Here is a 17,280-nt window from a genome sequence, read left to right as displayed (position 1 = left end):
CTGGAGCTAGGAAGCCTAAAAGGAGGCCATAGGTTGCGCGGCTGCAGGACATCGTTTCGGAGAATGCTCGGGTGAAACGGTTATCTGCCAGACCCCCGCATTATCACGGGGTAGAGAGGGGGCCCCACAATAAAAGCCTTTAGTCCGTTGAGCAAAGAATGCACGGATGGAGTGTCAATTGTAGGATATGAACGGGGAGTAGCTAGGTTTGGTTAATTAAAAAATTTAATGGCGATCGAATTTGTGTATACCTGATTGTGTCATGAGTTGCATAATTGCGACAATAAGATGTTAAAGTAATAAAAGCTTGATCGGTCTTATAGATTCTATGAAACGCACCAGGCAAAAATTGCTGAGGTATTCCGCAATGACTCCATTCATTGTATCACTGGGGGGCTTTTTTTCTTTCTTTTTCTGCGATTATATGCTTAGCGCTAAGCCTGGGCCATTTGACTCCCAGCGCCGAATGCCTTCGACCTAACACCGATGTTTCCATACCAGCCAAGTCTACGCCTGAGGAAGGACTACCCGATTCAAATTATTGCCGAGTCAGAAACTAAAGAGTCCATAGTTTATAGATTTACAATTTATAGATATTGATAAAGGCCTCGAATCTGTCATAGGTTTCCCTCACGAGCTCAGCCCATTTCTCTCACTAAAATTCATGACACCTTCTGAGTCTTCCTGTCATGAAAAACGGCGCAGTAACAGTGCAGGACTGGCATCCCTCTCCATCCTAATACCCCTTTGTGTATCCTTGCAACCATGGAGACGTGGGGTATTTACTACTATTTCTGATACTTTTATAGGGGACAATGCAATAAATCGCAAAGTGCGGACGCTTTGATTTCTTTTGCCGCTTTTGCTGAGGATATGGCGTGATATGTCTACACTTGAGAATGACGGTTAATGTGTCCCTCTTTCGAAATGCATTGATGAAGACGGAATCTGAGACCCAATCCGTACGTTTGTTTTTTTTTCTTTTCGGACTTGGGTCGGCTCCGAAGATTTCTGAACTTCGGTCTTGTGACGGGACCACCGGTTTCTAGCGTTAGTCCGGCGTATGCCCCATCTAGGGCGACTTTTCGCCGGGAAAAACGGCTAAACGGATTGAGGTGCAGATTCAGATTGTGAGTTGACGAAGCTTACAGTGAATGAGGTCATGCGGCTTCGGAGTTTTGGATACCCTTCGTTGGTCTAAGTGATCAATTCTGGGACCAAGTATTTTGTATGTAACTTTGGGTGATTGTGTTTGGTTGATGGGGGTGAGGCTAGATGTGCAGTAGAAATATTCTGCAGAAAATAATGGATGATGAGTCAAAGTCAATAAAGATTGCAACGAAAGTTTTAATTTTGTTTAAAGCTTTTTCTGAGTTAACCCTCTGTTTCTAGTTCAGCCTTTTCTAGTGCACCTAATACCTGAGAGTTGCTTTGCAAATTCTAGATAAGGAGGTTGAAAAGTTCACGCCTTGTAGAGGGAAACCGTCTAGCTTTTAGGTTCCCGTTTCATATTTTGAAGACGGATGATACTCGTGGCGGGGTTATTTTCAGCATAGTTCCCTCACTCGTAAAAGGATAATTCTATTTCCTTAATCTTAATAGTCAGATAAATACTTGAAGGATCAGTATGGCAATGACAAACCATGGAGTTTCTTTCAAGTATACTCGCATTTTTTTTTTGTTTTTTTTTTTAATTGGTTCATTGATCAGTTGTTAAAACTGCGCTTTTTGCACGATTTTACACACTGTTAACTTAAACATAAATTGTATCAAAGACAAATTAAATTTTTGGTAACGCAAAAGAGACAAAATAAATCGAGAATCTCTCCCAAGAGCTTTGTATGTGGCTTTCTTACTATATCTCATAGTCCAATTCTGCTGATTCGTTATTTCCACTTATCTGACTCAATTTTGACAATTCTCCACAAATTGTTCTTTGATGATCCGCAGATCTACAAGCGATGAAACGCTTTCAACATTAGTGACGAATCACACTGTGAGCTCTTTGGCTTCAAGAAACCCCAGTTATCACAATGCAGATGATTTAGAGTCATTGAGTTCAGCTGATACACTTGCAATCGGAACGTCCCTTGTTTTTTGCAACCAATTGCAATCATACAGAAGGACGCGCAACTTCCCACTTACCACAGGTCTTCTCCGAAATGAACTTCTGATATATTCGTCTATTGATGCCCTAAAGAATGGTGACGGGCCCATCTTATGTTTTCAGTCAAGTCGATTCCACTTCCTCAAAAAGAATACACCTATACATCTTGTTTCTAGATATGAAAATGGTCAAAAGATTGAATTTTGCAAAGTTTATTACAAAATTTTGGAGACAAATCTCACATGCTATGTCATGATGTTTGCCGACGGCACCAACACCGTGATATACAACAATGGCATTAAGCTGCATTCAGACACGATTTACAAGAAAACGAAACTTCGTTTACATGGTGCATCTGGGGTGACATCTACTTTTGGAAGCAATTCAATCCGAATTTATGCATTGAATGATAAATCCCCTACTTTGGTTGATTTCGTGACAGAAGAAGATTTCGAGGGTGATTGTTTGAAAAAATTGAAACTCCATCCAGAGCCAGGAGCTTGCAAACTATATGATACTATCAAACATCAACAGAGGAGTGAAGTGCTGCGACTAATAGGAGAAGAAATGACACTAGTTAATGCTCCTATCGCTTCATTTGTTGACTGTGGTGGAACTAAAATGGATGGTGTAAAAATTGAAGGATCCATTCATCTTTTCGAAAGTGCTACTCAAGACGAAGAATCTATCACAAGAGACTCATTGACATTAGCTACCATGGTGGCTGTCTTTGTAGAACAGGAAATTCAAAAAATGAGGGGAAATCTTAAGTAGAAACGCTTTTGACCGTTGCAAGTGACAGTTGAATAGTCAAATTTATGGATTGTTTTGGTGTCGTACATATCTCGTCTCGCTTAAGTAGTAAACGATACGCGAATAGGCTACCTAGAGTAAATTTTTTCGTATTGTTGGACAAGAAACAGAAACAAAGAAAAATGAAGGGCTTTTGTTCCATCCTACATGTCATTTTATAGCAGCAAAGTCACTATTAACAACACACTTCATCGAACACATGCCAAAAGAGTCTCCAAAAACCAAAGCCACCTTGTGCATAAGAATAGAAATTGAATAAAATTGTTAATCAGTGAAAATTAAGCAGAGAAAAAAGATGATATTTGTCTACAAAATAGCCAGTATTGGTCAATTTCGCAAGAACCTCTCGGTGGCCAAGCTGGCTAAGGCGCGAGACTGTAATGTATTGTAATCTTGAGATCGGGTGTTCGACTCACCCCCGGGAGACTTCTTCTGCCTTTATGGCCAAGTTGGTAAGGCACCTCACTAGTAATGAGGAGATCGTCAGTTCGAATCTGGCTGAAGGCATTTTTTTGTATATATTTTTGTTTCCTAATTTTTGCAATGCGTCTCTTCAGGTATCGCAGCATAAATTAAAGGTCAAAACCACGTCTCAAAATTTCAAGCTCACATTCGAATCTTTTCTCTAGTTAGCTAGATATTAAGATACTTTTAAACAATATGAGTGCTACATCAATTGAGAGTAGTTATTCAATGAGATCCTTCCATAAATAAAAGAATTTGTCTCCTGGCGTCTCAATTCAGAATTAACTTCACTGAATCAATTACCATCTAGGATATGGCCATGCTTTGCCAAAAAAGAAAATAGAGGAAGTAGATATCTGACTCCGGCGTGATTCGAACACGCGCATCTTACGATAACAGAACTTGAGTCTGCCGCCTTAGACCGCTCGGCCACAGAGCCTCTATTAATCAACAATATTTACCTGTTGAATCAGTCCAGAAGTACTAGTGTTGTTTACCCATTTTACTCAACCTTGACACTTCGTGAAGTATTAAGTTGATTTTGCCTTGTATTGGAGTTACTTCCATCGTCGTTTTGTTGTGACTTAATATTGCAGCAATATGAAGTGACGACATCAGTAGTCGGAGATATGAATCACGTAAATGCAGTTTTATTGAGGTTAGTACAAATTATGTTCTCGACAATTAAATGACGATACAGCTCCTTCTGATACTTACTTAAACCCTAGGAATTATGACAAAATCAATTGAAACATGGAAGATTATTTTGAGAAGGGTTTGTGTCTCGAGAGATAAAATCGAAAATAATGGCCGCTGCAGGTTCAAGGTTCAAGCACCCTCCTTGAATTAATAGGAAACTAACTGGCTTGTACAATTAAAATATAGAGGCCCACTAAGTCGAAAGTTTAGAATTTTAATAGTTGAAATTACAACTTCATTAACATATACAATATTTTAATCGAATCACAACTCCCTAAAGAAGAGTTGTGGTGGAGTAGATGGTGCTTACTGACGTGACAGTCTCTGTGTAGTCTGCTAAGTAGTAATCGTAGTCAACGATACAAATCGAACCAGAGACCCTCGAGGTCAGTACATTCTCAAGAATGTAGCCATCAGAGGTGGATGGAAAACTGGTAATGCTACCAGCGACCGAAGACACGAGATCATCCACTGATGACGAAGGAGCGGCAGTTGTTGCAGGGCCATTCTGTGTTGAGCTAGAGGAAGAAGAAGAGGAAGAAGGAGAGGAGGAGGAAGAGGAGGAAGAGGAGGAAGGGGAAGCTACTTGTTGAGTTTGTTGGGATGTAGACGCAGAAGAAGTTGCGGCGTTCGATTGAGTGGAACCAGAGCTAGAAGTGGTAGGCACAACCGCATTATTATTTCCATCTGTAGCTTGCAGTGTTACTGGGAGAGATGACGTAGATTGTGTGGTTGGAGTGGAGTTGGCGGGAGATTCTTGAACAGTGCTAGATGGGCTACTTGGATTCTGCGAAGTGGTTCCAGCAGGAGTTGTTGATGATGCATCAAAAACACTGACAAAAGTAAGCGGTTGCCCAAAGATCGTCGAAGTGAAAGTCGAAGTATATCTTGTGGTTGTAGTGGTGGTCGTCAGGAGATTGATGTTGGTGACCGTAGAGACTTGACCCTCTACCACTGAAGTCACAGAGACCGCTTCATCCACAGTGCGGAACATCTGAACGGTCACGGCACCTCTCTTTTCAACTTCGGGGGCAATGGCAGTAGAGGCCGAAAGAAGAGCTACTAACAGTTTCAAGTTCATTTTTGGGGGTATAGGTTTTGTTTGGGAGGAAAGGAGGGACTAAGGTGGGTGTATTTGCTAAAGAGCGACTAGGGTGAAAGGTATACGTATGATGAAACGGTACAAGAAATGCTATTCTTCAACTCGGGTATTTGATTTTCTGTGATTGACCCGGAAACCATGCCCCTGGTTCATAATATATATTACCACCCTGAGCTGGCTGCAAATTCAATCTAGTCAGGAGGGTATGAGATAGACGCCGTGCATTGGGCATGTCATTTCCATTGCCGGTAGGAATCAGGCCCAAAATGGTTTCTATTGCAAGCATCTACTTGCAAATCCACCCAAAACGGAGCGTGCTCCAAAGAGGATAATCAGGGATTGCCTTTGGTTCTATTGGCATATGCGCGAAGGGCTATACTGCGCGCTCAGTACCTGGACTAAACGCCTAAATAGGCAATATCGTGCATAAGCCAGCGAAGTAGGCCAACTCTGCACAGGAAAAAGGGCAGATCTCTTGTATGAGCAACAAATCAAACCACCTACGCAGCAATATTGTTTCTTGTATTTTGATGACATCCACACCGCGATTTGTGCGCGAATTTTGGTATTTAGAAACCAAACTTGAGAGGGAGTGAATTGCACCGAACAGTCACGTGACAACCGTTTTCGCGACCGTGAGCGAGAGACGCACGTGATATGCCCTCGACCAGTAGAGTACCCCGGATTCGGTCACCCTCGCATCTCAACTTCCGGTCTCCTTCCGGTCTCACTCAACAAACATACACCTAGAGTTCATACCAATTTGGACAAATTTACAATCATCATATATCTAGCCGGTTTGTGTTATGGATAGCGGTAAACCGAAACTTCTGACACCTCCAGTCGTGCGACAAAACCCGTCCTCGGGTCCCACCGGAAAAGTTATTGAAGTTCCCTCGGTGTCAGCTACACGCGATGTTGTGACCAAAACAATAGATGCCAAACCAATTACTGCTGACCAAAGCACGGCAATCGGGACCGGAAGTAATGAGAGTCATGTTACAGTGCAATCTACAAATACAAACCTCCAGGGCAATGCTGCATTACCGCCAATTGGCAAAACGGTTCCTCCATATGAGAACACAACTCTTCCGGCTGACAGTTCTGTCAAAAAGAGGCTCCCTCTGGATATTCCTGAGGTGTCGTCTGAATCAGGCCAAAAGACAATTCCAAAAACTGCTATCATATCAAAATCAACTTCTTTGCCTCCAATTCTAGGCGCGAAAGCCGGTCAGAATTCGCCTAGAAACATCCCAAAGGACCTCAAATTCAGCAAAGTTTTGACTGATGGTAGTTTAAGCGAAGCAACCACAATTGATGCTCCGCTACAGCCCAAACCTTCTCAAGGAGGTCTCGAAGATGTCAGTCGAGTGCCTTTGCTGGTCGTTGAAAAAAGTGGGGCAGATAATAACCAAACAAAAATTGAAACTGGCCGGAATGTTAGACATAATATGGGGCTTGATCCTGATAACATTGGCTTTGATGACGGGCATGCGAACGGCGACGTTCTCAACTACAATCCAAATAGTTCAAATAAGAAATTTGAACCACAAACCCTGGATCGCGGAATTTACATGAGTGGCGAAGAGCCAGTGGTTGCTACAGAAGATAGATCAGGATCTCAACCAGATGGACGCCAATTGGATTCGAAAAGTCACTCTGACGGGAACCAAGCCTCGAAGCCTCGTGTTAGATCTCTTACTTTTGATGACAACGCATCCTACGGAAGAGATCAAGTTAATCAGTTTAATGACAAGAACTCAGGTGCTGTTGACTTTCTGTTGCACGATCACTCACAAGCACTTGAGCCCAATTCAATTTTAGCTAAGGCAATTGCAAATGCTGCGGCCGAACTGAGACTCTCAGATCAGGGCAGATCTTCAACTAATACCATGGTTGGTCTTGGAAGCATCAATGATATAAGTCTGATTCATGGTCTCGGTGCTTCTGGAACCGAAAACTTGCTCACCACAAAAGAAAGCAATACTATCAATCATTCCACAAACGTATTGAATACCCAACCTCAATCGGACCATAATGTCAGAGCTCAGGTTGGAGCAAGAGAAGTTCAGAACGATAGCAGGCGCATTGAGCTCGAGGAGGCCATTCGGCGGCATAATAGGTATGGCCGTAAATATGGAGCAAAGAAAAGGCTGTGGGTCTGGTCTTGGTTTGCTCAAGACCCCAGTGATCCCAATGTTGCGGTTTGCGATTATTGTGGCAAAGTTGTTCGGCGCAGACCAAGTGACAAAGGCTCCCCCAAGAAATTGAGTGAGCATTTGCGAACGCACAAGCTCACAAAAACCCTGGCAAACAATACTAGAGCAATGCCAATTGACAGTGGGACCATTGCTTATGCGGGCGCTCCAAATCAAATTTCATATAGTGACAATGGAATGGCTAGAAGAAAGAGTAGTTTGTCACTGCTTGGATTGGCCCCCCAACAGATGCATCAGGTTCCATTGTTGGCACAGCTGGCTCTTTCTACCAATCAATTGGGTCCAAATATGAATTACCAACTGCATAGTCAAAATCAACTGGATTTTCAGCAGACCACCCATGATCAAGACCACCGCTCTGATGTCAATGGTTCTGCATCAACCCACGGGTATGGCATTTCATCTAGACAGAATGTGTTGAATAATGGTATCCATACAAATCATCTTCATCCAAATCATCAGGCAATGAACACCCAACAACACCAGCAAAGTGTTCATTTGAACTCAAACCAACCGATGTTTTTGCTGAACGCTCCAAGCCAAGAAAACCCCGAAAATCAAAACCATGTTAATCACAATCTGAATTTGCACCTGATCTCTCAATCGCACAATTTCCAGCCTCATCAGAATCAAAATGGATCTCAGCACAATTCATCTAGCCAGGGCCCACAAGGTTATCATCATCAACAAGGACAACCAAACGGCCAAGGCCGAAACTTCCAGCACCCCCAAAATAGACATGGAGGGAATGATATTCACCGGTCAAATCAGCAAATTCTTCAGGAGTTGCGCCCAGAGGCTGAAGACTCAATCACCCAAGACATCCATCAGTTTGTGCCTAAGCGTCAGCAAAGTAGCTTCAATGACAGATTAAGACCTCAGGTTCAAGATGCCAAGAACTTGACTTCAGGTCCTTTAGGGGTTGAATCTGACGATCGATTTCAAAGACGATTGACACCAGAATCCTTTGACGAAACGCCATACTCAGAAACCAAATTATTGAAGCACCTCCTCGCGTTTCTACACGAGAACAAACTCTCGATCGACGTTATAAAGCTGCCTTCGTTTCGACAACTTGTGCACGATCTACGTCCTGAATCGGTAAAGGACTTGCTAGTTTTAGACACAGTATATTCCTCATGTGTCGAAGTAGCCCGCACCAGTTCCAATTCGTCTTTGAGAGCCGATCCGGTCTTCTCCTCTAACAGTCTCGTCGGAAAAGTAGATCCAGAAATACTCAGAAAATGAGTGCAAGCAGGCTTGCGCCATTTCGTTGGTAACTATGAGTAATTCTACAACCTTAAATCAAATCGATTAGTAATTTTGATTGCACAGTTATAATTATCTAAATATTGTTCGCAGCTGAGTTGTATGACAGCTTCAAGTCTCTATTAGTCACAACTCATTCTTTCGTTGTCTTGTTATGTATCTCTTCTAGTGGTTGCTGACACTCCGGACCCAAGTTTCATTCTCGTCGAATTCTCTCCACATACGACTAATAGACATTCCTAAACTATACTTCTTCTTTTCAACCTCGTCTCTTTTCATTCTTAGTTTCTCAACTGCTCGAGTAATCTTGTTTCTGGTAGCATAGTCAATCTCAACATTGTAGGGTGGGAGCAAATTAAGTAAAAACTCAATTTCTTTATCAATCTTGTCAAGTCTCTTCACGTACAGATCATACTTTTCTTGATTCTGTTGTAGGATGGAGTCATTTTTGCGTTCGGTGGCCTGTTTCCGGTTCTCGGGAATATTCCCATAGGCATACAGACGTGTTTGAGGAGAAGCTCTGCCCGGAATTGTGACATTTTCATCGCGTGAAACCTTGCGAACGGTAAATTTAATCGGCTTTTTGCTTTCCACTACTTTGGGAAGCACTAGACCGGGGGAATTCGGATTCGCTAGGACAGGTGTTACAGTAGTAGTAGTAGCAGTACTTGTTGTAGTTGGTGCTTGAGTGACAGCTTCGATGGGGGCTTTGTCACTAACCACATTTGCCATAGACAAACTGTGAATGAGCTTTTTTGTGGACTCAGACGACAGTATGGAGGATAAAGAATGCACCGGCGACTTTGGTGCATCGCTGCCATTGCTAGTAGCCTCCATTGTGTTTTCGTTTTCAGTGTATCAGTCAAAGATTTCTTTCGGAATCCGGGGAGATCAGTTTTTTTATGGTGAGGTCTAATTTATTGGCAGTTCCTTAATGACCCTTGATGAGCTGTTTTGACACGCTTGCTAGATTTTGCTTGAAGCAGAGACTTTTTTTCGAAAGAAACCAGTAGAGAAGACGAAATAAAGGCGGAAGGGTGTCAATCCGAAATAAAGGGAGGTGAAGGAATAGGCGTAGGTTATGTAAACATACCCTGAAGGGTCGTGCGGGGGCCCAATAGAGGATCACACGTATTAGGTTCGGAAATGTCCCCGAAAACCGACGAAAGCGACATTTGAATAAAATTTAATTTGCTTGCTGTTTCGTACCACCAAAAATTTGCCCTCGAAGGTTGATTCTGGGGCATGAATCATCATCCTTCGGTCTTCGGCCACCTACATACTGAGTGGGTACAGCCTACAGATAAGCCGACACACGCGTAATTACCAAAAACCGGTGGCCAGGAATTACCCGATTGGGACTAATTGGCATCAAGGCATCGACGTTCTAATTCCCACTCTATTGCCATGTCAAACTCTTTAAGTTCTTTACTAACAATAATTGAGTCTGTGGATTCGTTTCCTTACATCGAAAACCCATATTACTGGAAGTTTCGTTCTCATGATGGTGCTTTGTTAGGTTACATCACTCCGGAAATAGCCTCAAGGTTCATTGATCTGCCTCATTCAAAATACTTTGAAGTCGACAAACTCAAGAAGGAAGTCACTATCGCAGGAGCCTTAAATGACTTTGAAGAAAGAAACAAGGTCTTTGCTGAAATCGCTTCGGATTGGAGGAAATCCGACGATTTGCTCAACAAAGGATGGAGGGACGAGTTGTACACCGTTTATTACCCTAGGACTAAACCATATATGCTACTTGAGAGAGCATTTTCATGTCTTTTAGGAGTGGTAACGTACGGTGTGCACATCAACGGGTACATTCCAGCAGAAAAGACCAAAGACAAGGTTCTTAAGATGTGGATTCCCCGTCGATCACCCACAAAAGCAACATATCCCGGAAAACTTGATAATACGATTGCCGGGGGTCTAGGATATCCGTATGGGCTCTGGGAGAATGTCGTTAAGGAATGTTACGAGGAAGGCGGCCTAGATGCTGACTTCGTGACCAAAAACATCACTGCGACCGGCGCTGTCACCTACATTTGCCAACCATACGGTCCCGAAGGGCATGCACAACCAGAAATAGAGTATACTTACGATTTGGTCTTCGAGTCCGAGATTGACAATATCCCACATCCTGTAGATGGAGAAGCGGAGAACTTTACTCTTATGACAGTGGAAGAAGTCAAACAACGAATGATCAATGGAGAATTCAAGCCAAATTGTGCATTGGTGATCTGTGATTTTCTCATTCGCCATGGTATCATCACCGCCGAGAACGAACCAAACTACCTAGAGGTTCTTTCTCGTCTTCATAGACGATTTCCTTTTGCCACAAGAAACTAATACTCTTTTAATTTAGTTGTGAGAAATAATGCCGTATTTCTTGGATAAACTTTTCGATGCAAAGATTTATAGCAGCTCGTCACTTCTTTTAGATTGGCGAAGAATGAGGGCCTCTTTTTGATAACTTCCAAGGAAAGACAAGTACGTTTGATGTTCAGACGGAAGAGAACTCTTTTATTTCTCTGAGGAGTATTTAAATAATAGCTATGTGTTTTGTTCATGCCACTGACAGAAGCTTGCCCATTAGTTCTAAAAGTTGTTTAAGCATCATGCGTTAACGATGATGGAGAAGAGATGCCCATAGCAATTTCGGCTAAAATAGTGAAATATTAGAATGATACCAATAACGAATTCATTTTGCCAATCTAAGCCATTATCAATACCCCCAATATTGTCGTATTGATGCCTGCATCTACCACCCCTCCAGGTAAAGGTGGCCGCTTTACAGTCCAAATTTTTCAACCAAAAACATATCCTCCTACACCATGTCTGCCCCACAACGCCCTAAGCGTTTCCTCAAGCGCCCAGATGATCTGGCTATGAAGCAAAAGATCGAAGTTTTGCGTGGCGAGATCGCTAAATTGGATGCCTCAGCCAACGAGCTTACTTCTCAGATCGACAAGTTGGTTCTCGACACCAAGACAAATGACAAGAGATCCAAATTGCAAGCCGAGATCAAGGAGATCATTGCCAAGCAAGGCAATTTGAAGCAGGAGCGTGGTGCTATCCAGGAGCAAATCAAGAACGTTGACGCCAACTTGAAGAGAAGAATCGCCGACATCAACAAGGTCGGTGCTAAAAACAACTACAAGTCTGCTGCTGAGATCGATGCTCGTATCAAGCAATTGGACGACTTAGTTGGCTCTGGTTCGTTGATGTTGGCCGATGAGAGACGCCACATCAAGGAGATGTCTTCCTTGCGTAAGTTGCGTAAGGACTTCTCTGAGGTTGAGAAGCAACAGAAGTTCATTGACGAGGACAAGGCCAAGATTGCTGAATTGAAGAAGAAGTTGGGCTCAGTTGGTAACAAAGAGGTCCAGGAGCGTTTCGAGACCGTCCAGAAGGAGTTGAACGAGATCCAAGCCTCCAACAAGGCTATCTTGGACAAGAAGTCCGATTTGTTCAAGAAGAGAAACAACCTCAGAAAGGAGAAGGATGCCAAGTATGGTGAAATTCGTAAGTTGCACGACGACTTTGGCGCTGAATTGACCAAATTCAAGACCGCTTTGGCCGACGAGCAAAAGAAGAGAGAGGAGGAGTACCAATCTCAAAAGGCCGAACAGAAGAAATTGAAGCAAAAGGAGGCAGCTGAGCGTGTCTTGGCTGATGCCAGTATCCCTGCTTTCACCAAGGAGATCGATGAGATCCACAACTTGTTGGCTCACTTCGACCCAACCTACGTGCGTCCTAAGACTAACACCGTCGCTAGCTTGACCCAATCCAGCTTTGAGAACAAGAAATCTACCAGACAAGTTGAGATGCCCGAGGACGTCGTCATTATCAAGAAGGAACAGCAATCTTTCTTTGAGGGTTCTAAGTCCAAGAAGAACAAGAAGAAGGCTCAAAAGAACAAGAACTTCACTGTGGACACCGATGTTATTCTTTCCTTGGCTGACTTGGCAATTCCTTTGCCTTCTAAGCATGAAGAGGTTCCAGAGACCATCAAGATCTTGCAGGAGACCTTGGAGGCTTTGCAAGCCAAGCAAGAGGAACAAACCAAGTTGAACATCGAAAGGGCCAAGGCTAGAATTGCCGAGTTAGAGGCCGAGGATGTAGACAGCGATGAAGAGGCCGAGGAGGAGTCCAACTAAGGATTTGGATGAACCATCTATTGCACATTCATGTATATACCCTCTGAAGAGTGCAATACAAAGGTGTCGGGTACAATAAGTTGTCCGACCACAAGGCTAAAATTAAAAATGTATGAAGCTAGTACATATATTTATAAATGATTTTGTATTCTGCGACGGATTTATTGTTGTCCCAATTATATCGCATACCCATTGACACTCCAAACCGATGAGCATCGCATACATACAAGACGCTCCACACTCAACTGAAAAACACACAAAATGGCCAAGAAAGCCGCCGTGAAACCCGAGAAACCAACCAAAAAACCAACGAAGGAGCCTTCATCCGTGACGTATTCTTTGTGTGTACCATCCACTATCATTTCTAAGACAAATGCCCACAATCTTGAGCAGGTTACGAATGTGGCATACCAAGTAGCCAAAGCCGCTGCAAGTTTTCAAGTCTCAGAGATTGTAGTTCTTGACATACCGCCCAAAAAGACAGAGGAAACTGTTGCCGAGATCAAATTGGCAGGAAATACCGGAAACCAGAAGGTCAAGTTTGGTGACAATGAACTTGATCCCATTCCTAAAAGCAAGGCCACAGAAACAAAACAAGCTTCCGAGGACATCGACCAGCTTGATTCCAATGCAATTCTCTTTGCTACGCTCCTCCAATATTTTGTCACCCCCAAGTACCTCACCAAGGCAGTTTTCCAACTGAGTAAATACAATAAGAAGTTCAAGTACGCAGAGAAACTTCCCACCCTAAGTAACTTACCTTTCATGAACAATAACAATGTTGGTGAGCATTTCAAAGAAGGGTTGACAACGCCAAAGCACACACCCAAGGTTCTGAAACGTAGTAAAAAGACGAGCGCTACCAAGAAACTCAAGGTGACCAAGTATGTGAACATCGGAGAGAAAACCCTCCTCGAATTGGAGGGAAGAGAAGTGCCTGCAAATGTGAGAGTAACTGTGGATGTCAGAAACAAGAAAGTTGTCAGCCCGCAGGTTGCGTACGGAATTTCAGGAAGCAAAGCGGCCTTTGGCTACTACGTTAGACTTGCGAAGCTGATTACTGCTGTATTCACTGAACTGAGCTTTCCAGATGGCTACACTGACTCGATATTCATAAATGCTAATAACTATTTTGCAAAGGCCTCTGAGACGTCTCTTTCCGAAGCCAAATGCGTCACCCAGGGTAATGTTCTACTCCTTATTGGCAACCTTGACCACTTCGAGGCTTGTTTCAAGCTGGAAACCATCGAGGGAGTAAACCTGGTGACCGAAATGTTTGACAGCGAGTTAAAGGTACCTTCTGGTTTGAGAGTAGAAGACGCCGTTTTGGTTGGATTGGCCAAAATGAATTGATTGTAGAGGACTTGATCAATTGGCCAGAATTTAGATTGTTCGATTAATAGATTTCGACTCATAGAATTATATACTCTATCGTATTTATCGAAGAAATACGGGTTATTGTTGACGCATAAGCCTAGTCATCTGAGACAACAATCTGGGCACTCGCCTGGAATCAGAATAGTACACCGAAGAACTAAACACACATCTATCAGAGAAGTACATAACAGAGCTCAGCACACATCCAAAAACTACTTTGGAATCATCAACGCCCATGGGAACACTCTACAAAATTTAGTTTTAGTGATTAATTAAAGTACATATAATTTTCCCCTGATCTACGTCTACAATAGCTGTACCAAATCCTGATAGCAAACCACAACGTCTGTGCATCTTTCGAAGCACGGCACGCCTAGAGCACTTGGATACAACACAACCTTGCCAGACTTACCTCAAGAGGTCCACTACACGCCCGCTTGCTATTCTGAGAGAAAAGCACGCTTAAGCGGCAACAGTAACCTCAATGTCCACACCTGGCTCCATGTTGAAGACGGTGATCTTCTTGACGAGGGAAGCTGGGGCTTGCAAGTCAATGACTCTCTTGTGGATTCTCATCTCGTAAGCGTCCCAAGTCTTAGAACCCTCACCGTTAGGGGTCTTTCTGGTGGTGATCTTCAAGACCTTGGTTGGCATTCTAACAGGACCCTTCTTGACAACTTGGTTGTCGTTGGCGTTCTTGACGATGTTGGCACAGACCTTCTCCAAGGCCTTGACCTTGGTGGAGGTCAAGGTGATCTTGATCTTGTGGATCTCTTGGGCTTGCTCTTGGACCTTCTCCTTGTTGATTGGGGCAGACATGTTTGACGTTGTAGAGGAGTTGAAATCCTGGTGTGAAGAATTTTGTTCACCCAGTGGTTGTTGCAGATCACGTGAGCATCGCAGGATGACAAGGGCAGAAACCCTGCATATCTCCAATGAAAGACTCAATTTGAATTATGTCAATCGAATCGATTAAGTCGGATTTATAATTAATTCATACATTGGTAATAATCTTGTGCTTTGATGACTAAATTGACTTTTTCTTGCGATGCTATCCCTCTAGATAATCGAATAGGATGGTTAGTAGAGGTAAATTGATTCGGTAAATTTCGTGTAACATAACTGACAGAAAATTTTATAAGGAATTCAATCTCATTGAATTACTTTTGGCAGTTTGTTGCCATTGCTTCCGGTAATCCTGGCCACGGATTTACATAGCTACTGATTAGAGGTATCGGAGATCGGAGGTTTAGCCTCGGTTTCCGCTATCTGGAGGAAAAAATAAATCAACAACCATGCTTGAATTCGTGAAGTTAAAGCCATGTAATGAGTCAATATTTGTGTATGAATCCGGAGGTTCTTCGAACTCAAATACTGATCACATATCAATAAGTGGAACAGGTATAATGATAATGCATATGATTCGAAAGTAGCACCAGTCGTCGATTGAATATCCCAGAGACCTAGTATTGAGTTTCGATTTATGTATGTCCAAGCGCCCACTGTCGTCGTAATCTCTATCTTCATAACTTTTACCAGAAGAGAAATACCCAGATCTTCAAGTTATATCGTAGAATCAGCAGGTCTCATTTTTATTTACAAGCTCTTTTTCAAGTCCTCTTACTGTCTTCCACAATACTTCCTTCTCGGATTCAGTTGCATTACCAGAAGTAGCCCATCTAATTTTGCCCTCTTCATCAACAACATACAAATATCCCGCACATGTGTTGTCACACTTGAGTGTTCTACGAGAATCGACATCGAGACATCCATGCGGGAGAAGAAAAAATGTATCTTGGCGGATCTTGGGAACACTTCTGCGCAAACTACCTGAGCTGACAAATAGGCCCTTAACCCAAGACTGGGGAACAAACAAGTCGATCAATTGAGCATTTGGATATTGTTTCTGGAATTCATCGTATTGCTCCTTGTTCAAATACTGCCTCACGTAAGTTTTTGTGCAATTCTCTCCAGAAAGAGTTGCAAATATCCGCACCAATGAGACCTTATCTTTGAATTCAGAATACAAATTGGTATGTTTTCCCAGTAGCGATGTTGCCTCCAAATTTGGGAAGTACTTTGCTTTCTCCTGCTTGAAATATGAGATAGGAGGCATGAATATCTTACCCTTCGTGTTTTCAAAAGACTTTGACTCGTAGAATGGCGAGTGTGCAATATCGTGATCAAGTTGTCTTTGTCTTTGAGCCTTTCCCTCCTTGCTGAACATGTTGAAAACAGAGATCTCTGTAGTTTTGAGCGTTGTTCTGTCATCGAAACCAAAGGGCTTGGTAATCATCTCGGGTTTTGTCAAAGGGGGTTTGCTGGCCTCTTTAAGAGTGCTCAAGAACCCTGGTCCCTTGTTCAATAGGGGTCGAAGGGTGCTGAAAGATCGCATGTGGGGTGTACTTGTGAATCTAATAGATCGCTCAGAACGTAAATATTAGAGGGAACAAAGTAAAATCTATAGTGAGGAAAGTCACTAGCACAATAGCTCCGATTACACTGGAGGCAAAAAAATATATATATCTTTGATTTCTGGAGTCATTGTCAAACAAAGAAATGTTTTTGGATTTGTTTGACTGTGACTAAAATTGCGTTTGGATTCGTTTGAGTGTGCCGAATTGCCCACTGTTCGCAAATAGGAAAAGAAGGAAGTCAAAAATCACTAGTTCAGTTGTGATTAAATTATTAGTGCAATTTCAAAAAGTAGCAAGTTTTAGTTTATCCATCATAGATGTAGACAATTGTCCTAAATAACGTGTGGAAACTCTACATGCAAAAAGGATGTAAGTAGACTTAGAATACGCGCAATTACACCTATATTCCGAAAATGATTGCTGACTATCTTCATTTTGCTTTACAATTGATGATGTTATGGTCTATTTCCGATCTACAATGTCCATTTTTGGTTCCATTGAATGTCATATCAACACTAATTGCCATGCTCTCACTTGCATCACTACAAATCAAATTTCAAACTTTGATCAATTGTCTTTCAAAAAAAAAACATTTCAAATGAGCACTGGTAAAAATAAACTTTGATCGACCCGTTTTCGGTCTTACGTGTGC

At 42.6% G+C, this 17,280-nt stretch overlaps 9 protein-coding genes and 3 non-coding genes across 12 annotated transcripts; 7 read left to right on the top strand and 5 right to left on the bottom strand.

Moving 5' to 3' along the window:
* Positions 1-1,939: 1,939 nt before the first annotated feature.
* On the top strand, positions 1,940-2,881 carry PUMCH_004992 (uncharacterized protein; the record flags this gene model as incomplete). Its single annotated transcript, XM_063023904.1, has 1 exon — positions 1,940-2,881. The coding sequence occupies one exon, from the start codon at positions 1,940-1,942 to the stop codon at positions 2,879-2,881; it is 942 nt and encodes a 313-aa protein (XP_062879974.1).
* Positions 2,882-3,263: 382 nt separating this feature from the next.
* PUMCH_004991 lies at positions 3,264-3,346 on the top strand. Its single transcript has one exon. It is a non-coding gene; the product is annotated as a tRNA-Tyr (tRNA).
* An 8-nt stretch (positions 3,347-3,354) lies between these two features.
* Positions 3,355-3,427, top strand: PUMCH_004990. Its single transcript has one exon. It is a non-coding gene; the product is annotated as a tRNA-Thr (tRNA).
* A 315-nt stretch (positions 3,428-3,742) lies between these two features.
* On the bottom strand, positions 3,743-3,824 carry PUMCH_004989. Its single transcript has one exon. It is a non-coding gene; the product is annotated as a tRNA-Leu (tRNA).
* A 534-nt stretch (positions 3,825-4,358) lies between these two features.
* On the bottom strand, positions 4,359-5,165 carry PUMCH_004988 (uncharacterized protein; the record flags this gene model as incomplete). Its single annotated transcript, XM_063023903.1, has 1 exon — positions 4,359-5,165. The coding sequence occupies one exon, from the start codon at positions 5,163-5,165 to the stop codon at positions 4,359-4,361; it is 807 nt and encodes a 268-aa protein (XP_062879973.1).
* An 827-nt stretch (positions 5,166-5,992) lies between these two features.
* On the top strand, positions 5,993-8,653 carry PUMCH_004987 (uncharacterized protein; the record flags this gene model as incomplete). Its single annotated transcript, XM_063023902.1, has 1 exon — positions 5,993-8,653. The coding sequence occupies one exon, from the start codon at positions 5,993-5,995 to the stop codon at positions 8,651-8,653; it is 2,661 nt and encodes an 886-aa protein (XP_062879972.1).
* A 186-nt stretch (positions 8,654-8,839) lies between these two features.
* On the bottom strand, positions 8,840-9,511 carry PUMCH_004986 (uncharacterized protein; the record flags this gene model as incomplete). Its single annotated transcript, XM_063023901.1, has 1 exon — positions 8,840-9,511. The coding sequence occupies one exon, from the start codon at positions 9,509-9,511 to the stop codon at positions 8,840-8,842; it is 672 nt and encodes a 223-aa protein (XP_062879971.1).
* Positions 9,512-10,081: 570 nt separating this feature from the next.
* Positions 10,082-11,023, top strand: PUMCH_004985 (uncharacterized protein; the record flags this gene model as incomplete). Its single annotated transcript, XM_063023900.1, has 1 exon — positions 10,082-11,023. One exon carries the CDS (start codon positions 10,082-10,084, stop codon positions 11,021-11,023), a length of 942 nt encoding a protein of 313 aa, XP_062879970.1.
* A 485-nt stretch (positions 11,024-11,508) lies between these two features.
* Positions 11,509-12,834, top strand: PUMCH_004984 (uncharacterized protein; the record flags this gene model as incomplete). Its single annotated transcript, XM_063023899.1, has 1 exon — positions 11,509-12,834. The coding sequence occupies one exon, from the start codon at positions 11,509-11,511 to the stop codon at positions 12,832-12,834; it is 1,326 nt and encodes a 441-aa protein (XP_062879969.1).
* Positions 12,835-13,095: 261 nt separating this feature from the next.
* On the top strand, positions 13,096-14,187 carry PUMCH_004983 (uncharacterized protein; the record flags this gene model as incomplete). The annotated part of the gene is made up of 1 exon (XM_063023898.1): positions 13,096-14,187. One exon carries the CDS (start codon positions 13,096-13,098, stop codon positions 14,185-14,187), a length of 1,092 nt encoding a protein of 363 aa, XP_062879968.1.
* A 486-nt stretch (positions 14,188-14,673) lies between these two features.
* Positions 14,674-15,030, bottom strand: PUMCH_004982 (uncharacterized protein; the record flags this gene model as incomplete). Its single annotated transcript, XM_063023897.1, has 1 exon — positions 14,674-15,030. The coding sequence occupies one exon, from the start codon at positions 15,028-15,030 to the stop codon at positions 14,674-14,676; it is 357 nt and encodes a 118-aa protein (XP_062879967.1).
* Positions 15,031-15,787: 757 nt separating this feature from the next.
* Positions 15,788-16,606, bottom strand: PUMCH_004981 (uncharacterized protein; the record flags this gene model as incomplete). Its single annotated transcript, XM_063023896.1, has 1 exon — positions 15,788-16,606. One exon carries the CDS (start codon positions 16,604-16,606, stop codon positions 15,788-15,790), a length of 819 nt encoding a protein of 272 aa, XP_062879966.1.
* Between the last annotated feature and the right edge of the window lie 674 nt (positions 16,607-17,280).

This window comes from Australozyma saopauloensis, chromosome 7 (assembly GCF_035610405.1).
Source record: "Australozyma saopauloensis chromosome 7, complete sequence".
Taxonomy (NCBI): Eukaryota; Fungi; Ascomycota; class Pichiomycetes; order Serinales; family Metschnikowiaceae; genus Australozyma; species Australozyma saopauloensis.
The sequence above is the reverse complement of the archived record's forward strand: the minus strand, read 5'-3'. Positions and strand labels throughout refer to the sequence as shown.